The sequence below is a fragment of the Sodiomyces alkalinus genome (genome assembly GCF_003711515.1).
Source record: "Sodiomyces alkalinus F11 unplaced genomic scaffold SODALscaffold_7, whole genome shotgun sequence".
Lineage (NCBI taxonomy): Eukaryota > Fungi > Ascomycota > Sordariomycetes > Glomerellales > Plectosphaerellaceae > Sodiomyces > Sodiomyces alkalinus.
In genome coordinates, this window is record NW_021167085.1 from 1,117,683 (window position 1) to 1,134,769 (window position 17,087).

General features: G+C 53.7%; 10 protein-coding genes across 10 annotated transcripts; 8 read left to right on the plus strand and 2 right to left on the minus strand.

Annotated features, from left to right (window-relative positions):
- Nucleotides 1-86: 86 nt before the first annotated feature.
- Nucleotides 87-467, plus strand: SODALDRAFT_195235 (hypothetical protein). The gene has a single exon (XM_028607160.1). It carries the CDS (start codon nt 180-182, stop codon nt 369-371), a length of 192 nt encoding a protein of 63 aa, XP_028465180.1. The 5' UTR covers nt 87-179; the 3' UTR covers nt 372-467.
- A 117-nt stretch (nt 468-584) lies between these two features.
- Nucleotides 585-4,815, plus strand: SODALDRAFT_361080 (hypothetical protein; the record flags this gene model as incomplete). Its single annotated transcript, XM_028614335.1, has 13 exons — nt 585-604; nt 697-807; nt 946-1,073; nt 1,141-1,205; nt 1,278-1,415; nt 1,622-1,682; nt 1,829-1,839; nt 1,949-2,040; nt 2,094-2,124; nt 2,329-2,344; nt 2,519-2,615; nt 2,708-2,749; nt 2,889-4,815. 13 exons carry the CDS (start codon nt 585-587, stop codon nt 4,813-4,815), a joined length of 2,739 nt encoding a protein of 912 aa, XP_028465181.1.
- SODALDRAFT_195283 (hypothetical protein) lies at nt 4,798-5,317 on the plus strand. The gene has a single exon (XM_028607161.1). The coding sequence runs from the start codon at nt 4,912-4,914 to the stop codon at nt 5,203-5,205; it is 294 nt and encodes a 97-aa protein (XP_028465182.1). The 5' UTR covers nt 4,798-4,911; the 3' UTR covers nt 5,206-5,317.
- A 534-nt stretch (nt 5,318-5,851) lies between these two features.
- SODALDRAFT_334468 (cytochrome P450) lies at nt 5,852-7,870 on the plus strand. Its single transcript, XM_028612220.1, has 3 exons — nt 5,852-6,328; nt 6,390-6,587; nt 6,664-7,870. The coding sequence occupies exons 1-3, from the start codon at nt 6,083-6,085 to the stop codon at nt 7,792-7,794; spliced, it is 1,575 nt and encodes a 524-aa protein (XP_028465183.1). The 5' UTR covers nt 5,852-6,082; the 3' UTR covers nt 7,795-7,870.
- Nucleotides 7,841-8,260, plus strand: SODALDRAFT_379845 (hypothetical protein; the record flags this gene model as incomplete). Its single annotated transcript, XM_028615072.1, has 2 exons — nt 7,841-8,124; nt 8,203-8,260. One exon carries the CDS (start codon nt 7,841-7,843, stop codon nt 8,000-8,002), a length of 162 nt encoding a protein of 53 aa, XP_028465184.1. The 3' UTR covers nt 8,003-8,124; nt 8,203-8,260.
- A 1,625-nt stretch (nt 8,261-9,885) lies between these two features.
- On the plus strand, nt 9,886-10,331 carry SODALDRAFT_334469 (hypothetical protein). Its single transcript, XM_028612221.1, has one exon. The coding sequence runs from the start codon at nt 9,912-9,914 to the stop codon at nt 10,077-10,079; it is 168 nt and encodes a 55-aa protein (XP_028465185.1). The 5' UTR covers nt 9,886-9,911; the 3' UTR covers nt 10,080-10,331.
- A 206-nt stretch (nt 10,332-10,537) lies between these two features.
- SODALDRAFT_334470 (hypothetical protein) lies at nt 10,538-12,637 on the plus strand. Its single transcript, XM_028612222.1, has one exon. It carries the CDS (start codon nt 10,856-10,858, stop codon nt 12,374-12,376), a length of 1,521 nt encoding a protein of 506 aa, XP_028465186.1. The 5' UTR covers nt 10,538-10,855; the 3' UTR covers nt 12,377-12,637.
- Nucleotides 12,428-13,849, minus strand: SODALDRAFT_334471 (hypothetical protein). Its single transcript, XM_028612223.1, has 2 exons — nt 13,219-13,849; nt 12,428-13,076 (listed from the first exon to the last, which is right to left on the minus strand). Exons 1-2 carry the CDS (start codon nt 13,622-13,624, stop codon nt 12,820-12,822), a joined length of 663 nt encoding a protein of 220 aa, XP_028465187.1. The 5' UTR covers nt 13,625-13,849; the 3' UTR covers nt 12,428-12,819.
- Nucleotides 13,850-13,880: 31 nt separating this feature from the next.
- Nucleotides 13,881-14,693, minus strand: SODALDRAFT_297535 (NADH-ubiquinone oxidoreductase 12 kDa subunit). The gene is made up of 2 exons (XM_028608826.1): nt 14,382-14,693; nt 13,881-14,318 (listed from the first exon to the last, which is right to left on the minus strand). Exons 1-2 carry the CDS (start codon nt 14,605-14,607, stop codon nt 14,236-14,238), a joined length of 309 nt encoding a protein of 102 aa, XP_028465188.1. The 5' UTR covers nt 14,608-14,693; the 3' UTR covers nt 13,881-14,235.
- A 405-nt stretch (nt 14,694-15,098) lies between these two features.
- On the plus strand, nt 15,099-16,796 carry SODALDRAFT_324996 (RNA-binding domain-containing protein; the record flags this gene model as incomplete). Its single annotated transcript, XM_028609947.1, has 3 exons — nt 15,099-15,710; nt 15,767-16,380; nt 16,439-16,796. 3 exons carry the CDS (start codon nt 15,099-15,101, stop codon nt 16,794-16,796), a joined length of 1,584 nt encoding a protein of 527 aa, XP_028465189.1.
- Nucleotides 16,797-17,087: the final 291 nt, after the last annotated feature.

The window sequence follows — 17,087 nt, forward strand, 5'->3', positions numbered from 1 at the left end:
CACCCTAAGATGAGAAGGATCCTAAGGTGCTTGTGGGAGCGTAAGTGGGAATTTGCGACTCGCCCGTTATCTCGAGGATGTTGAAATGTTCTCTATCGGGGCGACTCGGCGTGTTGTTACCATGAGAAGCTTAGAGATTGCTGGTTCGATGGGAGCTGAGGCGTTTTGAGGCTGGGATTATGCGCGTCTGTTGTCACGTTATTTTCATCTTCCTTTCTTTTTTCCCTCTTTGTTTTTCTTTTTCTTCGTCTCCTTCTCTTCTTCGCTTTTGTGCACTTTTCTGGTTTCCTTTTGCGCTTTTTCTTTTCGTTTTCTTTTGCTGGATATTTATACCCGACACTCTTGTTTGTAAACGTAAGGACTCCCCCTAGGGGAGCCAAGGAACACGCGCAGTTCTGGGACTAAGGCGTCTTTGCTCGTTGCTATGGCCAGGTTCTTTGATAGAGTCTCCGGCTTGTTTTTGCTGTTATGCTTTGTTGGTTATGGAAGACGTAGGTAACGTAGCCGCGGAAAAGGATAATGGTTGTTTTTCTTTTCTTTTCCACGTCGATACGCGTTGCGCCTATTTTAATGCCGTAGAGGGGATGAGGTTGGGATGGGTCATGTACAAAGTATCTAGGCGGACAGGCAGAGAGAAAAAGAAAGGAAAAGAAAAGTGAAGTCTGTACGCAAGTTGACAGGCTTTGGGTTTATTAGGAGACATGGTTCTTATTGTACGGACGAGGCCAAGCCGTGGCGGAAAGAGACGTTCACCCAAGTTGATTTCCCATCCTTGCCTATCAGTTGTCATGCAGCCAGCCATCCTTTGTGTGGACAATCAGGATATTATCAGGATACTATGAGCTGAGCGAACCCGACATCTTTCTTTTGGATTGCTTTCTACCGTGTTACTACGGGCTCGATAATAAAGGTGCTCTCTCTGTATTCTCTGTACCACGGTCACAGCGCATCACTCTCCCGAGAAGACACTACTGATGCCGAAGACGACAAGAGGCAAACGAAGGAACCGAGAAGGAGACCGAGAAGCCGCACAGAGATCCCCTTTTTTGCCCTGACATGCCACCTCGACACGAGTTGGTAACAAGGGTATTATTTGTTGCGTATCGGATCATTGTTCCGCCTTGTGACATGATTCGCGAGAGCTGTTTGCTTTGATTGTCCCCCGTTTGTATGCTGTGACCTTGTGTCATGCGGTACACTATGAGGTTCGCGCGTGTACGTGTACACCCATACACCCACCGTAAGACCACTGCGTAGATGCATGATGTCCTTTGGAGGATCCGATCTTCCTCGCTTTTCCCCCCTCGTCGTCTACTCTTGTCGGATGCACAGGTTCCGACCCGGGTGGTCGTCCGGACGGCTGTCTCTGGTCCGATTATGAGGCACACTACGAAAAGATACGATATGCGGCATATGTAAGTGTCGGGAACACGGGATTCATTTGTTGTTACCATACCTTATACAGTGGGTGTAACAGTAATTAATTACGTTGTACACTAAACAGCTCACTGTTCCTAGCGGGAGACAAATCCCGCGTACAATCTAGGGGTCCTTTACAAAGTAGAATTCTGGGGCTTGACAGGTACCGATTGGCTCGGGTGTGTTTCATTCCCGCAAATAGCAAATTTTGTTTGTGGGGGGTGCCAAGACCTTGGAAACGACCCCTTCTGAACTGGCCAACGGTGTGGGTACCGAGTCTCTTTAGCGCCGTCTCGGAAAGAGTAGAGTACTTCATGGCGGAGTGTCTTTGAAGCAGAACCCGGCTGAAAATGTACTTTGTCGGGAAGTATCCTGGGAGCCTAGGGGTCCCCGCACATTGCGTCACAAGTTCCTCTGATCGTGAGACCCCGAGGGGCTACTTTTAAAGGCACGAAGTAGTGTAAGGTACCTTACGTTAGTGTACAACGTACGTACGAAGGTAGCAATGAAGGCATGATCCAGAACCTAGTCGGTCTTGGAATGTACCTACTTCAAACGGTCCTGTCTCTACGATGCGGCATCCCAATGGGGTACACCTGGGGCCCAAGCAATTCAAGAGGAGTGTGAATGAAGTACAAATTCTGGTCTAATCCTTGCCCATCAAACGCAACCAGGGGCACGACGATCTACATTGAGAATTTCCACGTACGTACAAGTGGACTGCTTGGCTCTTCCGTGAATGGATATCAAAGACTCGGAACGACTCGGTGCCTCAGCTGCTTGCTTCGTTGTTGGGGGCGTTCTTGGATCCATTTCCCTGCCATTTATTTTATTTTCGTTTTGCATCTCCCGTATACCGGGTTTTTCTTTTCCCTTTGGTTTATTACCCTTGGTCGAACCCGACCCGAGAGGACAGGACACCCAGGTGTCACGACTTCTTGTCGCCTTACTCTTACACCGACTATTAGCTGCGGGGAGAAGGAAGGAAAGACAAAGACAGAAATAAGCAGGAAGACACGGGGACCCTTATTATACCCTGGTCTCCTTTCCTGTCTCTTTCTGCCACGTCTCGTTGGACTGTGACGGCATGATCGGCAAGGAGATCAACCTACCGTCATTTACGGCTCTATTCCTCTCCGCCTGATCATCTTCACGCATTTCCCCTTCTCGGACGAGGATCCGCTGGACACAGGAGGGTTGATTGAGAACGCTGAGACCTAGCACTGCCGCCTCGGTGGTCTATTTTTTCATCCCTTAGTTTATCTTCCCACCACGCTGGCCCCGATAGTTTCCTCACAACGCTCACTTGTATCATGAGTTTAGCCCTCGAGTGTGCACTCGGTTGCCATTCTTTACCGGGCCCCCACTAGTCATCAGTCTCTAGAACTGTGGAGATTCTTCTCGGTGTCTTTTCTTTGTCTGTTCGAACCGCTCACGGATATCTCCAGACTCATATGTCCCACTAGCAGGATTGGAAGGGTATTGCGCAATTTGGAGCCTCAACCACCCATACCACCACCAATACGGTCACTTCTCCCATTCGAAACATCAAGCTTTTCCGATGCAATGGCGTCTAGGAATAAGCTGCCGGCGCCGCTGGATCTCAGCAGGTCCAAGACGACAACGTCCTCGCCGCGTATGAATCTGCGCCGAGCTGCTTCATACAACAATGATAAACAGCTCTACTGTAATGCGCCGCTCTCTGCGACATCATCTCGCTTCAGCTTTAATCACCTCCTCTTCGCCTCTCCGCCGCCCTCCCCGAGCTTGCCCGCCCTTGTCCCCCGTCCCCGAAAGTCGCCCAACCGTCCCCGACCCAGCCGAGTCCTCCGCGTCGTCTTCTGGCTTGCTTTCGTCCTCCTGATATTCTACTTTGCAACAATCTCCGTCCGAGGCAACGTCCCTGTGGACATCCCCTACATATCCCGGAAACAGGAAGAATTCGAGATGGTCGGACAGGACGAACTGCCCGACTTTGCCACTCCCATTGTGGTCACTGGCAAGAGTGGGAGGTCGAAGTGGACCGTGTCTATCCCTGCCCACTTGGACTTCCCTCTGTCGACCCGTGACTACGGCGAGATGTGCAGCAAGTGTCGAGAGGTTGCTTCCCGCGTCAGGGATATGAGGAACAGGAGTCCTCCTCCTCCTCCTGAACAGGCTACCATAAGCCGTGGGGGCCCTGTGGATAGATACTTTCTTGACGTCCAGGACGCGGAGAAGGTTGGCCTCTTGCCGGGGACGGTTGTGAGGCAAGGTTTGCAAGGCAACATCATTGGGGTGCATCAAAACTCCGTCGGCCAACAGCCGATCTGCGAAAGCAGCATAACCTTCGTGTTAGAGACGGCGGATCCCGGCATCGGCCACACGATCATGGAGCTCTGGATTTTCTATGGGTTGGCCATGAAACAGGGTCGCGCTTTCTTCATCGACGACACGAGATGGGCGTACGGGAAATACACAGATATCTTCCGGCCGCCCCCGTTGCCCAACTGCCGCCCACCGCCGCGCCATCAGATGCTGCCGTGTCCTGCGCAGGCCCGGCACTTGGTCGTCTCCCCAGCGACAGCACGCGAGCTATGGACTGACGCGCTGAACAAGCCCCATCTGGACCTTCAGTCCAGCAAGAGCGACTCGGCAGTGCGGGAGCTGTTCGACCTCGCGCATAAGGGCTATCAGGGGCTATTTGACCTGAACGAGGACGATGCCAAGCATGTGATGGACCGGGCCAACACGCTTAAGACCAAAGCTGCTTCCGAGACGAACAGCGGCAAGGTCGTTGGCATGCATGTCCGACACGGTGACCGCCATCCCCTCGAGTATCAGTATCGTAGCACGTATATACCGATGAGCGTGTTTACGGAACGAGCGAACGAGCTGGTAGGCAGTGGCCAGGGGGTGGAAGACGAAAAGTCCGCCGTGGTAGTGGTGGCCTCTGACGACCCGCTCGTGTACGAGGCGGGGGAGCTGTCGGGGAGCCATCGCGCGCAGGAGCAGATTCGCCTGGCGAGCAAGCCGCCCCCTGCCAAGCCGGCCAAGAAGGCCAGCTCGCGGGCGATGCACCGCTTCGAGGACGAGGCCTTCGGGTGGGAAGGGGGGTTCTTCGGGTCCATGTTCTGGGGCCTGGGCGCCTCGAGCATGAGCTCGTCCAACGCGGCGACGACGGAGAACATGAAGCTCCCGCCGTCGGAAGAGTCGCTGCGGCTCAGGAGCTACATCGGGAGGGCATATGTGATGGACCTGGCGGTGTTGGCTCGGTCTGGTGACTACGTGATTTGCACGGTCAGCGCCATGGGCTGCCGTCTGTTGGCTGTCATGATGGGCTGGGAGAGTGCGATGAAGGAAGGCCGCTGGGTCAATGTTGATGGAGACTACGGTTGGACGGCCCTGGCCTGGTGATCACTTCTTTCCTTTCCCCCCTTTTAGTCCAGACCTCCCCGACGGCAACACATAATATTGCGAAGCAGGTTAGTTTGGGAGGTAGACGCTCGACTCATGAACCTAACGGCCTTTGTTACGCCTAGAGCAGGACCACAGCAGAGTCCAAGAGGGCGAGAGATCAGTGAGATTATACCCATATACCTACTTCTGAATATACCCATGTACATACATTACTTTGCACATACCTTACTCTACACCGAAGACAACCGACATTTCGGTTTTTCGGTTTCATGCTTTTGGGGGAAATGGCTTCGTCAGCGCACCCCCCCTCCTTTTTTTTTTCTTCTTCCTTTTTCTTCCTTTCTCTCTCTCTCTCTCTCCTTTTTTTACTTTCTTTTTTTCCCTTGAATTTCTTGTCTTCACTTAAATCCTGTTTCCTCCGATTTTCCATTTAGTTAATGTAATAATGGACCCCAACTACACAGCATTTGCGCGCTTCTTCGAGCATATAATATGCATATTTCATCTAATTTGTCCAAAGGAGGGAAAGCCATCTCGGTCTCCGTGATTCAGAACATGGGATAAGCAATGGACCAACCCTTTGAATAGATGCTGGAGCATTCGTGTTTAACATGACAAATCTCGAAAGAAGCCCGCCTCATCCAATGGCGTCTCGGACAATCTCGCAATTTCCCTTCATGGCAAGGTGTTCAACCACATCTTAGGTCAAGAAACAACACTAATAATCAGGGACAGAGAGTCATGCCATATAAGCACAAAAAGAGCTACCCTTGTACGTCAAGTGGGGATCTCCCTTTGGGTCGGAGTCGTTGCCAAAATCTGTGGATGTACTTTGTAATATTCAGTTCAGGCAGGAAGGAACAAACAACGTAACTGCTTCAAGGGGTCAGGGGATTAGGGGATACGAATACGAGAGGCTGACCGCCTACTAAATTTGGACTGTGCAACGGTGTTCCTGGAAAGGTAGGGCCAACCAAGTAAAAAAATACTGCCAGTCAATTTAAACCGCCCACCTTTCCACGCGCGTTCACCTCCTTATCTTGCATCAAGCCAACAACGGACAACCAAACGACTGACGACTGACGACTGAACGAGCCTATCAGAGTCAAACAGTCAAAAATTCAAGCGCAACAGGCAACGGCATCTGTCGATAACCTGGATGCAAAAGCTTGGGGTTTTCAGCTTGGAACAAAGGGGTTGAGCAGTCGTTTGGCAACTTGGAAAAGCACTCTTTCCTTCTTTCTTCGTTTTATCCCCTACAACCATGGGTGTTCTTCAGGACCTCGCGGGACCTTCGTCCCAGTATTTCGAGAGTTTGGGCACTGCTTCGCAAGTCGGGATTGTTCTTCTGACGGTCCTGTTCCTGTCCGTTGCGCTCAATGTCGCGTTGCAGTTTTTCTCCCGCAATCCCAATGAGCCTCCTCTTGTCTTCCACTGGTTCCCCTTCATCGGTAGCACTATCACCTACGGCATGGACCCTCCCACCTTCTTCACAGAGAACCGGGAAAAGGTATGTGTTCGATTGCAATTACAATGTCAAGATGCCACTAACACGATTCCGCACCCTACAGTATGGTGATGTTTTCACCTTTATCCTCCTCGGCAAGAAAACCACTGTTTACGTCGGTCCCAATGGCAACGATTTCATCCTCAACGGCAAGCTGCGCGATGTTAGCGCCGAAGATATCTATACCGTCCTGACCACTCCTGTCTTTGGCAAGGATGTCGTTTACGATTGCCCTAACTCCAAGCTGATGGAACAGAAGAAGGTAATGATAGATGCACCCCTCTTCCCTACGCCAGCTAAGCTGTTGAGTGGCATACTGACGGGTGTATTATCTGCAGTTCATGAAGATCGCTCTGACTACTGAGGCTTTCCGTTCCTACGTCCCCATCATCTCTCACGAGGTTACGAGCTACTTCAAGACGAACAAGGACTTCAAGGGCAAGTCGGGCATCGTTAATATCTCTGCCAAGATGGCTGAAATTACCATCTTCACCGCATCCCACGCCCTCCAGGGCTCGGATATTCGGGGCAAATTCGACGAGTCGCTAGCTGCCCTTTACCACGATCTCGACATGGGCTTCTCCCCCATCAACTTCATGCTCCACTGGGCGCCTCTGCCCTGGAACCGGAGGCGCGACCACGCCCAGCGCACTGTCGCCCAGATCTACATGAACACCATCAAGGAGCGCCGTGCGCAGGGTAATACCGCCGGCCTGGACATGCTTACCCATCTCATGAACTCATCTTACAAGGACGGCACCAAGGTCCCCGACCACGAAGTCGCCCACATGATGATTGCACTCCTCATGGCTGGCCAGCATTCGTCCTCCTCTACCAGCTCCTGGATCATGCTCCGTCTCGCCCAGAACCCCGCCATAATGGAAGAGCTGTACCAGGAGCAGATCCGTGCTCTGGGCTCCGACTTGCCTCCCCTGAAGTACGAGGACCTCGCCAAGCTCCCCCTCAACCAGGCCATCGTCAAGGAGACTCTCCGCCTCCATGCGCCCATCCACTCCATCATGCGCGCCGTCAAGCAGCCCATGCCCGTGCCCAACACCAAGTATGTCATTCCGACCTCGCATGTGCTCCTCGCTGCGCCGGGCGTCTCCGCTTCCGACCCCGGCTACTTCCCCAACCCGGACATCTGGGACCCCCACCGATGGGATCCCAGCTCCCCCAACGCGCCTACCATCAACCGCAGCGACGTCGAGGACGAGAAGATCGACTACGGCTACGGTCTGGTCAGCAAGGGCTCCGCTTCTCCCTACCTGCCTTTCGGCGCTGGCCGCCACCGCTGCATCGGCGAGCACTTCGCGAACGTGCAGCTGCAGACCATCACCGCCGAGGTTGTGCGCCTCTTCAAGTTCCGCAACCCCGATGGCAGCGACAAGCTCATTGGCACGGACTACGCTTCTCTCTTCTCGCGGCCGTTGGAGCCGGCCAATATCTACTGGGAGAGGCGCCAGTGATCAATTTTGATCAAGTAATCATGTGTAATGGCACAGGCGGGGTGGTATGTGTATGTTAAAACGCATGGCGTGCAGGTACGGGATTTTTGCTGCATTGTTGTACATAACAGGAATGAACCTCTCGGTAGGCCGGATCACCGTGGCGGACAAATGGCACGGACAAGAAACACAAGGGCCTTCCAGGAGGGCACTGAAACATAAGAACTGAGGGATTTCGGGCAGACAGTCAGGTTCCGGCGTTGATAATACTTTCTAATACTAATTAATACTGACCATGAATATTGCTCCTGCCACTCATTTCCCCATTGGCATGTCCATTGATCGTTCGAAGTCAGGCGGTAGCGGAGGGTCGAGTTAATAAGGGCCTGGGATAGAAGCACGGGGAGGGGAATGCCAATGACTTTGGAGGCGCTTCCTGGAAACCAGGTGGTGCTGCCTGTCTGGTGTCCCTGATGACCGCGGTTAGACCTTACGCTATCCAAGGAAGGAGCCGTCGAGGTACGGCAAGGCAATGGCTCCTTCCTTGCATACCTCACCTACCTACCTACCTATGTAAGACTATGTAAGGTAGGTACTAATAACAAGTGCGTCGGTCACTCCTTCCGGTGCCATTGGATATGGTCTGTGTCTAGGTACCTAGTACTCTCACTGTGTGTAACTTTTAGCAGTGGGACACATAGGACATGACATGTGTATTCGTATGGCATTTGGGCCAGGGAATTACAAGGTCTTTACGATGCCTGGGGATCTATTCAATTCAATCCTCTCCATCGTTCTTGTTGTGCTGCCACTTCTGGTTGAATCCGACTTCATATGACATGCATTTGAGGACCCTCGCCAATTAAGCTTGCTCCAGTCGTTCGAACACAAGAGGAGAGCATAGAATCATGGGCCCGAATCCCTCCTTCTCCCAACATATCACGCGCCACCATTCGCTGCTAACCCCGTCCAACAGTCAGGGGCAATCATCCCAGTATGGAGACACGGAGTCCAAGCAGACAGACGGCTACGATACACGGAGCCCTGCGACCCAGCTGGACTTTACGAAACAGTTTAGGCCCCATCCAGACAACGAGCAACTCCGGCGCCAGCGAAGCAAGACTATTCGGCAGACGCTCGCTGCAAGCAACAACAAAGAAACCTTGGGACAGCCCAAGAACGCAACGGACCTGGCGGCTTCCCTCGTTAGTTTAGTTCTCCCATACGACGTCCGGAACCTGCAGCGAAGCCTTTTAAAGATGCAGGACCGCGTCAAGGCCGTCGAACTCAAGGCCGAGGAGAATTCCGAGGCGCGGGACTGTGCCAACAAGACTTTACACGTTTTGCAGGACGAGCTCAAGACGGTCCAGGCCCTCGTCCGCAAAGCCGGGCCTGACTTGACCGACCAGATGGGTATGGAAGGGTGGATGGAAGAGGTCCGCAGCCGCCACTCTCAGATGATAGAAGCTGTCGCCCAGTTCAACGAGGAGCGCGAGAAACTCTCAAATGAACTGAAGCGCCAGCTGGACCAGGTGCAGCAACTTCATGCTGAACTCGCTTCGCAACGCTCCCCGACAAGGGGACAAGCAATCCTGCAGGTCGACAGACCTTCAGCGGATGCTGAGGGCCCAGCTTTCATTGACGATGATGCTTCAGATGAAACACCCAGAGCGCATCCTGTGGACAATGATGGGAACGAGAGCCAGAAGAGGGACAACGAGATTTCCCTTGCCCAGATACAGACAAGAGACGAGGCCGACATCTCCACGGCCTCTGACTCTGGAGCCGAAGAAGGCCCGGCAACAACCCACAACGTCAGAGCTTGGAGTCATGAGCAAAAGACAACGGTGCCCAACCGTCAGAACGAAGAGGACATTGAAGAACCCACCCAGGCCCCTCGTTTGCTTAGGAGCCAGGTTAAGCAAAGCCCCAAGGCAGTCGAGCATCGAAAAACGGAACGTAGCATGATATGCAAGCCCATAGCCAAGGTTTCAACGTCAACAGGCCCCAGTCGTCGAGCTGCCTTCGCGAACTATATGAAGCGGTTCAATGTCAAGTACGAGTCAGACACGCCGAAAACGTCCAGAGGGCATAAAGACTTTGTGTGGTACTTCCTTGATAACATTGAAGACAAAGAAATGTCCTCATATGTACAGAAATGCCTGCAGGATCGCCTCCCTGAACTGATATCGCCGTCTAAGGGGAGGGGGAAGCCTTACCGCGAGATCGTATTCACCGGCCAGCTCAACTGGAAACAGGTATTAGATGCCATTAAAACCATGCCTATGCCGCCCTTCTTCTCTTGAAATCTCCAAGGGACGACGGTTTCACAAAGAAGATAGCTATACCTGGCAGAGTAGCAGGACGAGATCTAGCCAAAGAGAGGAGATATCATGAACGAAGGGGTCGAGGCGTGACGGGAGAAACGCAAATTGTTGGGGAATTTAGTCAATATGGGGAACGCTATCCAGCAAAATCCTAGAGCTCGTGAGAGAAGGATTCATGTATTACCGTCGGCCTCGAGGTTTCGGGGAACGGTCTCAAACGTCATGTATCTGAATACCTAGGTAATTACCAACAACTCGAAATCTGTTCCGCGACGTCGCGTGTTCTTGGTCGCGTTAGGTCGAAAGAAAGATACGTACCCGTACAAGGTACCCTGTAGGATTCTCGCAGCTGTGCTGTGGCGGTGGTACCTTCGTATGGATAGGTACTAGCGATTAACCTCAAAGGTAAATCGTCATTGAACTGCTCCAACCCGTCTGACCTTCCCTTAATCTCACAGCGGGCCAAACCTACTACACGGGAAGGCGAAACCCCATGGATCTTTATCGAAACACCGGAGAATAGCAATATATTCGAGGTACAACGGAAAAACTTCTCTCGACGCCAAACCATTCATCCATTACGCCCCAACTCTAGAGATATTCAGCCATTGCCGGTTGTCACCCCCATCAATTGCCTGCGACTTGCCTCCTCCCGTCAATATCCTCGATTTCAGACAACTCGCACGCAATAATACCTTCTCAGCCGCTCTCCAGCGATCGCTCCTTCACATAGAACTTGCCCTTGTACCGTCAATATGTCGGACATAGGCACCTCCCAGCCGCCTCAGCGCCCCAAGTTGAAGCTGAGCATGAGCTCGCGGGGAGCCTCATTTGACGATCCCCAGGCACCGCAGTCCGCAGCCACACCCAGCGCGACACCCAAGATCATTCTCAGACCTTCCCAACCATCCACACCGGCTGATACATCTGCACCTGCGCCTCAGAAGACCAAGGCAGGACGACAAACCAAACCGACGAACAAGTTGATCGAGTCGAAGAAACGAGAACAGCAAGAGGACGACGATGACGAACTGTTGAGCGCGAGCCAGCCCACGAAGAGGATCAAACTACTCAAGGCACCCAGCTCGGCGGTGGCGAGAACGGGCGCCGGCGGGCTCATTCTTAAGTCAAAGGGAAAGCCGCCACACCACCCGCCTGGCGATGGATACGACTCGGAAGCCAGCGACCGGGAACAAGACCCGACCATAGAGGAACAGTTCATTTTACGCATGATGCCTGGCGAACACTGCGACTACATAAGACGATGCATGGACGAGGGCAAGATCGGCGTACCTCGTAGCCAGGGCGGGGCAGACGTGTGCATCAAATGGCTAGAGGAGGAGACCCGGCGTGCCATCGTGTACGTCAAAGGCCAGCCCTTTGCCGCCGTCATGGTCGAGCTGCCCACCATCACAGAGTCGATGAAGACCTGGGATCGCAAGACCTTGATGAAGTCCGCGGATCTATGCCACATGCTCCTCGCCTTTCAGAAGGTGTCATCGGAAGAAGAGGCTAGGAAGGTGCCGTTGCCTCCCATGGTGCAGCCGGGGTTTAAGTGGCCCCATGGACTGACACCACCAATGCACGACGCCGTCAATCAGAGGTTTGCGAAGGTTATCAGCCGATCCGAGATTGAACTCAAAGAAGCAGAAGTTAAGAAGCTGCTACAGGCCGATGCAGCGGCGCTGAGTACCCGGTTCGAGCTCATCGACGACAGGCAATTACAGTCCGAGGAAGAGGTGGAGATGGAGGCGGAATATTCCGAGGAAGAAGAGGATGCGGAGGGCGAACTCGACGAGAGCGGCTACTTCCCGGCAGATGGCTACGCGGACGGCGAGATGCTGGAAGACGATCTAGCCGCCGAGATGGAGGCCGCTTTCGAGATGGAGTTGGCGAATCAACCCGCCGATGCTGCCACGCCGGCTACTCTGCCCGAGGGTGTCACCCCTCGGACTATGGACTCTGGGACGCCGGCTCCCGCCGCGCAGGAAAGCGCAAACGACGAGGATGAAGAGGAGGAGGAGGAAGAGGAGGAGGTCAGCGAGGAGGACGAGGATAGCGATGTGGATCACGAGGAGCAGTCGCGCATCAAGGGCGTCAAGCAGGATATTGCGGCGCTCAAGAAGACTATTGCTCAAGCTGAGACTGAACTCGCTCATCATGCGGGTAACAAGATCCTACGGAATCGTCTGGAGATGAGGCTGAAGAGCCTGAGAGGCGAGCTTGGGGCCAAGCTATCTTCATTACCACAGGGGGAAGAAGACGATGAAGATTGACATGCGTAATATCTTACATTATTATGAAATGGGTATTTAATAACGATGGCCAAGCAGCTTGAGAATTCTTTCTCTTTCTTTTTTTCGAGCACAACCCGGCGGTTCAATGGCCTCGGCCAAAAATGATAGAGCGTTTCCAGGTAGTCGTTCGATATAATAATCTATTGACGACAACAAGAAGCTGTGGTATACAAGCCGGACACAGGTCAGGCAAATTGCAGGTAATATACAGAGCTTTTGCCAGCTCGATTTGCTCCCACCATCCATACTGCTACATGCCAACGTACATATTCCTGCCTCCCCGAACATCCGACAAGTTACCCCCGTCAGTCGAGGGTCAATTCGAAAGACACAACTGTGGTATGCTTTTCCAAGGGTTGAAAAGAACGTAATACCCTGTAGAGTGGTCCCATCTGGTGCTCTCCATCCCATTTTTCCCCTCTTTACATCGACTTGAGGTAATTGGCCTCCTTGATCTTGGCCTTGCGCTCCTGCCGCATGGCTTTACGGAGTTCCTCGCGCTTCTCGGCCGCAAAGAGGTTGTCGGCGACATCGCCGTCCTCCTTACCGGGCAGATTGACGGACTGGTGCTGCAGGGGCACCTTGGGGGCCAGGGCATCGAGGTTGCCCTCGGCGAGGAGCTTGGCTTGGATTTGCTTCTGGCGCTTGGCGGCTAGGCGGCGCTGCTTTGCGGATTTGGCTGTTGCAGAGAGAAAGAGAGAGAGAGAGAGAGAGAAAATAAGTGTCAGCGCGCTGGAAAATAAGAGAGATTCGAAGAGAGTGCTTGACGGGGAGCTGATTCTCCGAGTTTGCACTTGGGTGTTTTCGTGGTAAATACGTACAGAACTCATCGCCAGCGTTGGCGTCAGCTTCGTCAGAAGCAGTAGACTTGAATTCGAGGCAGTCCCACAGCCATTCGGGGTATTCCTCGTCAGGGAGCGCCACGGGGTCCGTCTGGCTCTTGAAGTAGTTGAGGCCGGTGAGGACGGTGCCGGGAGGGCAAGAGGAGGGCGGCCGGGCGGGCTTCGAGCCGGCGTTTCCGGCAACGGGTGCGTCGACGGGTGTCGAGAGGGTGGGCATGCTCGAGGGTGAGGCGGTCTCTGAGGCCGGCGAGGCTTGTGTCGTTGATTGTGTTGATGTTCTTGAAGGGGAGGAAACGGAAAAGGCTCTGGGGAGGAGGGTGCTCAATGGCGGATGAGTTCGGACGTTGAGTGCCGTGGCACGGCGGAGGCAGGTTCGGCAAATCATGGCAACCAGTTTGCGCTGTCTGGCTAACAGCAGGGTTTGCTTGAAGGTGGTGGTGGTGGTGGTGGTGGAAGTTGGGGAGTTGTTGCGACGCGGGTGTTTGGAAGTGGTTACTAAAATTTCTGGGCGGCACGAGCTTCTTTTACTCCGTCGACAGCGCTCCGGGTGAGGTTCCGAACCACCACACAACCACTTCGACTACACTTGGACGCTTTAGACGTAATTACTGCCAAACTGCAATTGTTATGAAAATTTAATTGACTGCTTCTAGTTACACATCATTCGCGTTTTCATGCATCTTGGGCCGATGTTCAAGGCCACCTGAGTCTATATTTGGTAGATGATTGTGCCTTATAAGCGCATAACTCGATTGATTCATGGTGGTATATGTACATATTGGAACAGGGCTCATCTCCGGCTCATGCCCCCAGCAATGGGAGACACATTTGTCTACATTGTTGGGCACAAGCGGCCCGGATGATGAACAGTGCCGACTCTATGCCTTGATCCAAGATGGGAGATTCGTTTCCGACTTAACGAGCCCATGATGTTGTAGCCGACCGCCTGTCGTCTTGGCTCACGTAGCCGCCTAAGCGTCGTTGCTGCTAGTCCTTCTACTCCTTTTTCGAGATGTAGTTCGTCTGTTGGAACAAAGTGCCGGTGACCTTATTCTCCTTGAGTAGCTGAAGGTATTTTTCTGCCAGCAGTTCGTCAATTCCCTGGTATAGAAGCGCATCCGCCGAGGAGGGACTCGGCTTACCTCTCAGATGACCGCAGTTCTCCAGGTGATTCACGCCCTCACGCGAGTAGCACTTGCCCAGCTCCTCGCCCACAAGACGAACCATCATGGCGCCAACCCATTGTTCCCTGATGATAGCGTCTTGTGCCTGCTTGAACGCCTTGTTGTCGTCGTAGTCAACGCCGTCGAAGGTGGGGGGCACCTTTGGCTTCTGAGCCAGGAACATCGGCGACTCCGGGGTCGGCATGGTGAATGAATGGGAAATTGTTGAAGGTGTCTCGAGCAAAGTGGATGGTTAGATAGTTTTCAATGCGACGAGGCGAACCGGGTCGGTTGTTCGTGGGCGAGCCGATATCGATGCCGTTGTTAGCACAAGCTATCCGATGTGACTGAGGTTGGCAATATTGTGGCCTGGATTGACAGGCAGCAACGTATCCACGGTACGTATCGGGTTGTCGCACCGCCGCCATTCTTACCGCCCGGCAGATAGACTGGACATGCAAGAAGAAAAAAGAAAAAAAGAAGAAGGCGGCGGCAGGCTCCACAAAAAAAAATCAGCTTGAGGACCCTGCAGCTGCCTCGAGTTTCGCATTTAAATCTCTGCTCCTTCCTCTTCCCCGTCCCTTCCCTTCATCTTTTCACACCAATTCTTCAAGGAATCTTTGAAAAGCCCATTCAAAGTTCCTACTTCTCCCCGTTCCTTTACCAGTTTACACAGAACTCTACCCATCTATTACCATGGCCAAGTCTACTTCTGTCAAGGCTAAGACCAAGTCTGGGTCGAAGGGCGCTGCCGACCCCTTGACCAAGGTCAAGAATGCAGGCGTCACCAAGGCTGCTGAGAGCCCCAAGGCCAAGTCTAAGGCCCTCGCCAAGAACATTGCCGCCAAGAGCTCGAATGGCAAGGAGAAGAAGAAGAAGAAGCCCACCAAGGTCGAGACCGAGTCCGAGTCGGAATCGGAGTCTGAGTCTGAATCTGAGGTTAAGAGCAAGGAGGACGACGGTTCCGACTCTTCTGATTCGTCTGCAGACGATAGCTCGTCTGGATCATCTGACTCCTCCGAAGACGAGAAGCCGAAGAAGAAGGTCGCCAACGGCGCGACCAAGAAGGCCGCCCCTGCCCCTGCGACCTCGGACTCGTCCGAGTCTGAGTCTGAGTCCGACGGCTCGGAAGATTCCGATTCTTCTGAGGAGGAGGTTAAGCCCAAGGCGAAGAAGGATCTGAAGGTTAACGGTGCTACGAAGAAGGCTGCAGCCAAGAAGGAGTCTGCCTCTTCCTCAGAGTCGGACTCGGAGGACTCTGATTCCGACAGCGATGAGGAGGGCGGTGCAAAGGCCAAGGCTGATGCTGTAAGTTACCTGTCGGGCGTTATCCGTTGTGCATGTCATGTGCTAACTAGACGCAGGGTTCTTCCGATTCCGATTCCTCTGAATCCGATGCAGCTTCGTCCGAAGATTCGTCTGACTCTGACTCTGATGATAAGGAAGAGGAAAAGCCCGAGGCTGCTGAAGAGCCATCGAAGAAGCGCAAGGCGTTGGACGATCCGGTGATCCCGCCGAAGAAGGCCAGGACCGAGAACAACGGCGATCAAAGCTCCACCCTCTTTGTGGGCAGTCTTGCGTGGGCCGTCAACGATGACATTCTCCATGGCGCCTTCTCCGAATTCCCTGATCTTGTTTCCGCCCGTGTCATCACCGATAAGGAGGGCGGCCGCAGCCGTGGCTTCGGCTACGTCGACTTCGCCAACCCCGAGGCCGCTGCCGCTGCGCTCGAGGCCTGCCAGGGTAAGGAGCTCGAAGGTCGTGCCATGAACATCGACTTTTCCGGCGCCCGGCCTGCTCGCTCCGAGAACCCCCGCGACCGCGCCAGCGACCGTGCCCAGAGACACGGTGACACACTCAGCCCCGAGAGCGACACTCTGTTTGTCGGCAACATTTCGTTTGATATGGATCAGGACTCAGTCCATCAGTTCTTCTCCGGTGCTGGTGAAATCACCAGCGTCCGGCTTCCTACCGACCCGTAAGTATTCTGGATCCCCCTTCTTTTCTCGGAAGAACACTCTCTAACCTTCCTGTAGCGAGTCTGGAAACCTGAAGGGCTTCGGCTACGTGACTTTCAGCTCTGTGGAGGAGGCCAAGGGTGCGCTCAACACACTGAACGGACAATACCTCGGCGAAGGAAGCTCAGCCCGTGCTGTCCGCCTTGACTTTGCGGGCGCCCGTCCCCCTCGTGAGGGCGGCGGCCGCGGTGGCGGTGGATTTGGCGGCGGCCGGGGCGGTGGTGGTCGTGGCGGTGGTGGTGGATTTGGCGGTGGTCGCGGCGGTGGTCGTGGCCGAGGTGGATTTGGCGGCGGACGGGGCGGTGGCCGTGGTGGATTCAGCTCCACCAACCGGGGGGGTCTTGGTGATTTCAAGGGGACCAAGATCTCCTTCTAAGAGCATCATGCTCAGCCGCACAGATCCGTCCCATGTCACTTTGGTGACCATCTTGGGGTACTAGTTGGGCCTGTTTGTTTGAGTTTCGCTCCTCGAGGAGCTGTGGGCTTTGGCTTGCCTCTGATGAGGCTTATGGGACCTGAGGGCATTTTGATTATTACTTCTTCACTGTGGGCCTGTGGCATTGCTTTCCGACCTTGCGCAGTCGGATTCTACGACTCCAAAAGAGGGGCTTTACTTGAGTCATTATGAGGGCTATGATCGCACGAGATATCTACTGAAGTGGGCAGA

Excerpts from the sequence above, each read along its gene's own strand:
- SODALDRAFT_195235 (XM_028607160.1), top strand. The coding sequence starts at position 180 with ATGCGCGTCTGTTGTCACGTTATTTTCATCTTCCTTTCTTTTTTCCCT.
- SODALDRAFT_195283 (XM_028607161.1), top strand. The coding sequence starts at position 4,912 with ATGAACCTAACGGCCTTTGTTACGCCTAGAGCAGGACCACAGCAGAGT.
- SODALDRAFT_334468 (XM_028612220.1), top strand. The coding sequence starts at position 6,083 with ATGGGTGTTCTTCAGGACCTCGCGGGACCTTCGTCCCAGTATTTCGAG. Across the intron at positions 6,329-6,389 it reads TCACAGAGAACCGGGAAAAG|TATGGTGATGTTTTCACCTT; the intron begins GTATGTGTTCGA and ends CGCACCCTACAG. Across the intron at positions 6,588-6,663 it reads AGCTGATGGAACAGAAGAAG|TTCATGAAGATCGCTCTGAC; the intron begins GTAATGATAGAT and ends TATTATCTGCAG.
- SODALDRAFT_334469 (XM_028612221.1), top strand. The coding sequence starts at position 9,912 with ATGTCCTCATATGTACAGAAATGCCTGCAGGATCGCCTCCCTGAACTG.
- SODALDRAFT_334470 (XM_028612222.1), top strand. The coding sequence starts at position 10,856 with ATGTCGGACATAGGCACCTCCCAGCCGCCTCAGCGCCCCAAGTTGAAG.
- SODALDRAFT_334471 (XM_028612223.1), bottom strand. The coding sequence starts at position 13,624 with ATGATTTGCCGAACCTGCCTCCGCCGTGCCACGGCACTCAACGTCCGA. Across the intron at positions 13,077-13,218 it reads CAACGCTGGCGATGAGTTCT|CCAAATCCGCAAAGCAGCGC; the intron begins GTACGTATTTAC and ends TCTCTGCAACAG.
- SODALDRAFT_297535 (XM_028608826.1), bottom strand. The coding sequence starts at position 14,607 with ATGCCGACCCCGGAGTCGCCGATGTTCCTGGCTCAGAAGCCAAAGGTG. Across the intron at positions 14,319-14,381 it reads GAACTGCGGTCATCTGAGAG|AAAAATACCTTCAGCTACTC; the intron begins GTAAGCCGAGTC and ends AACTGCTGGCAG.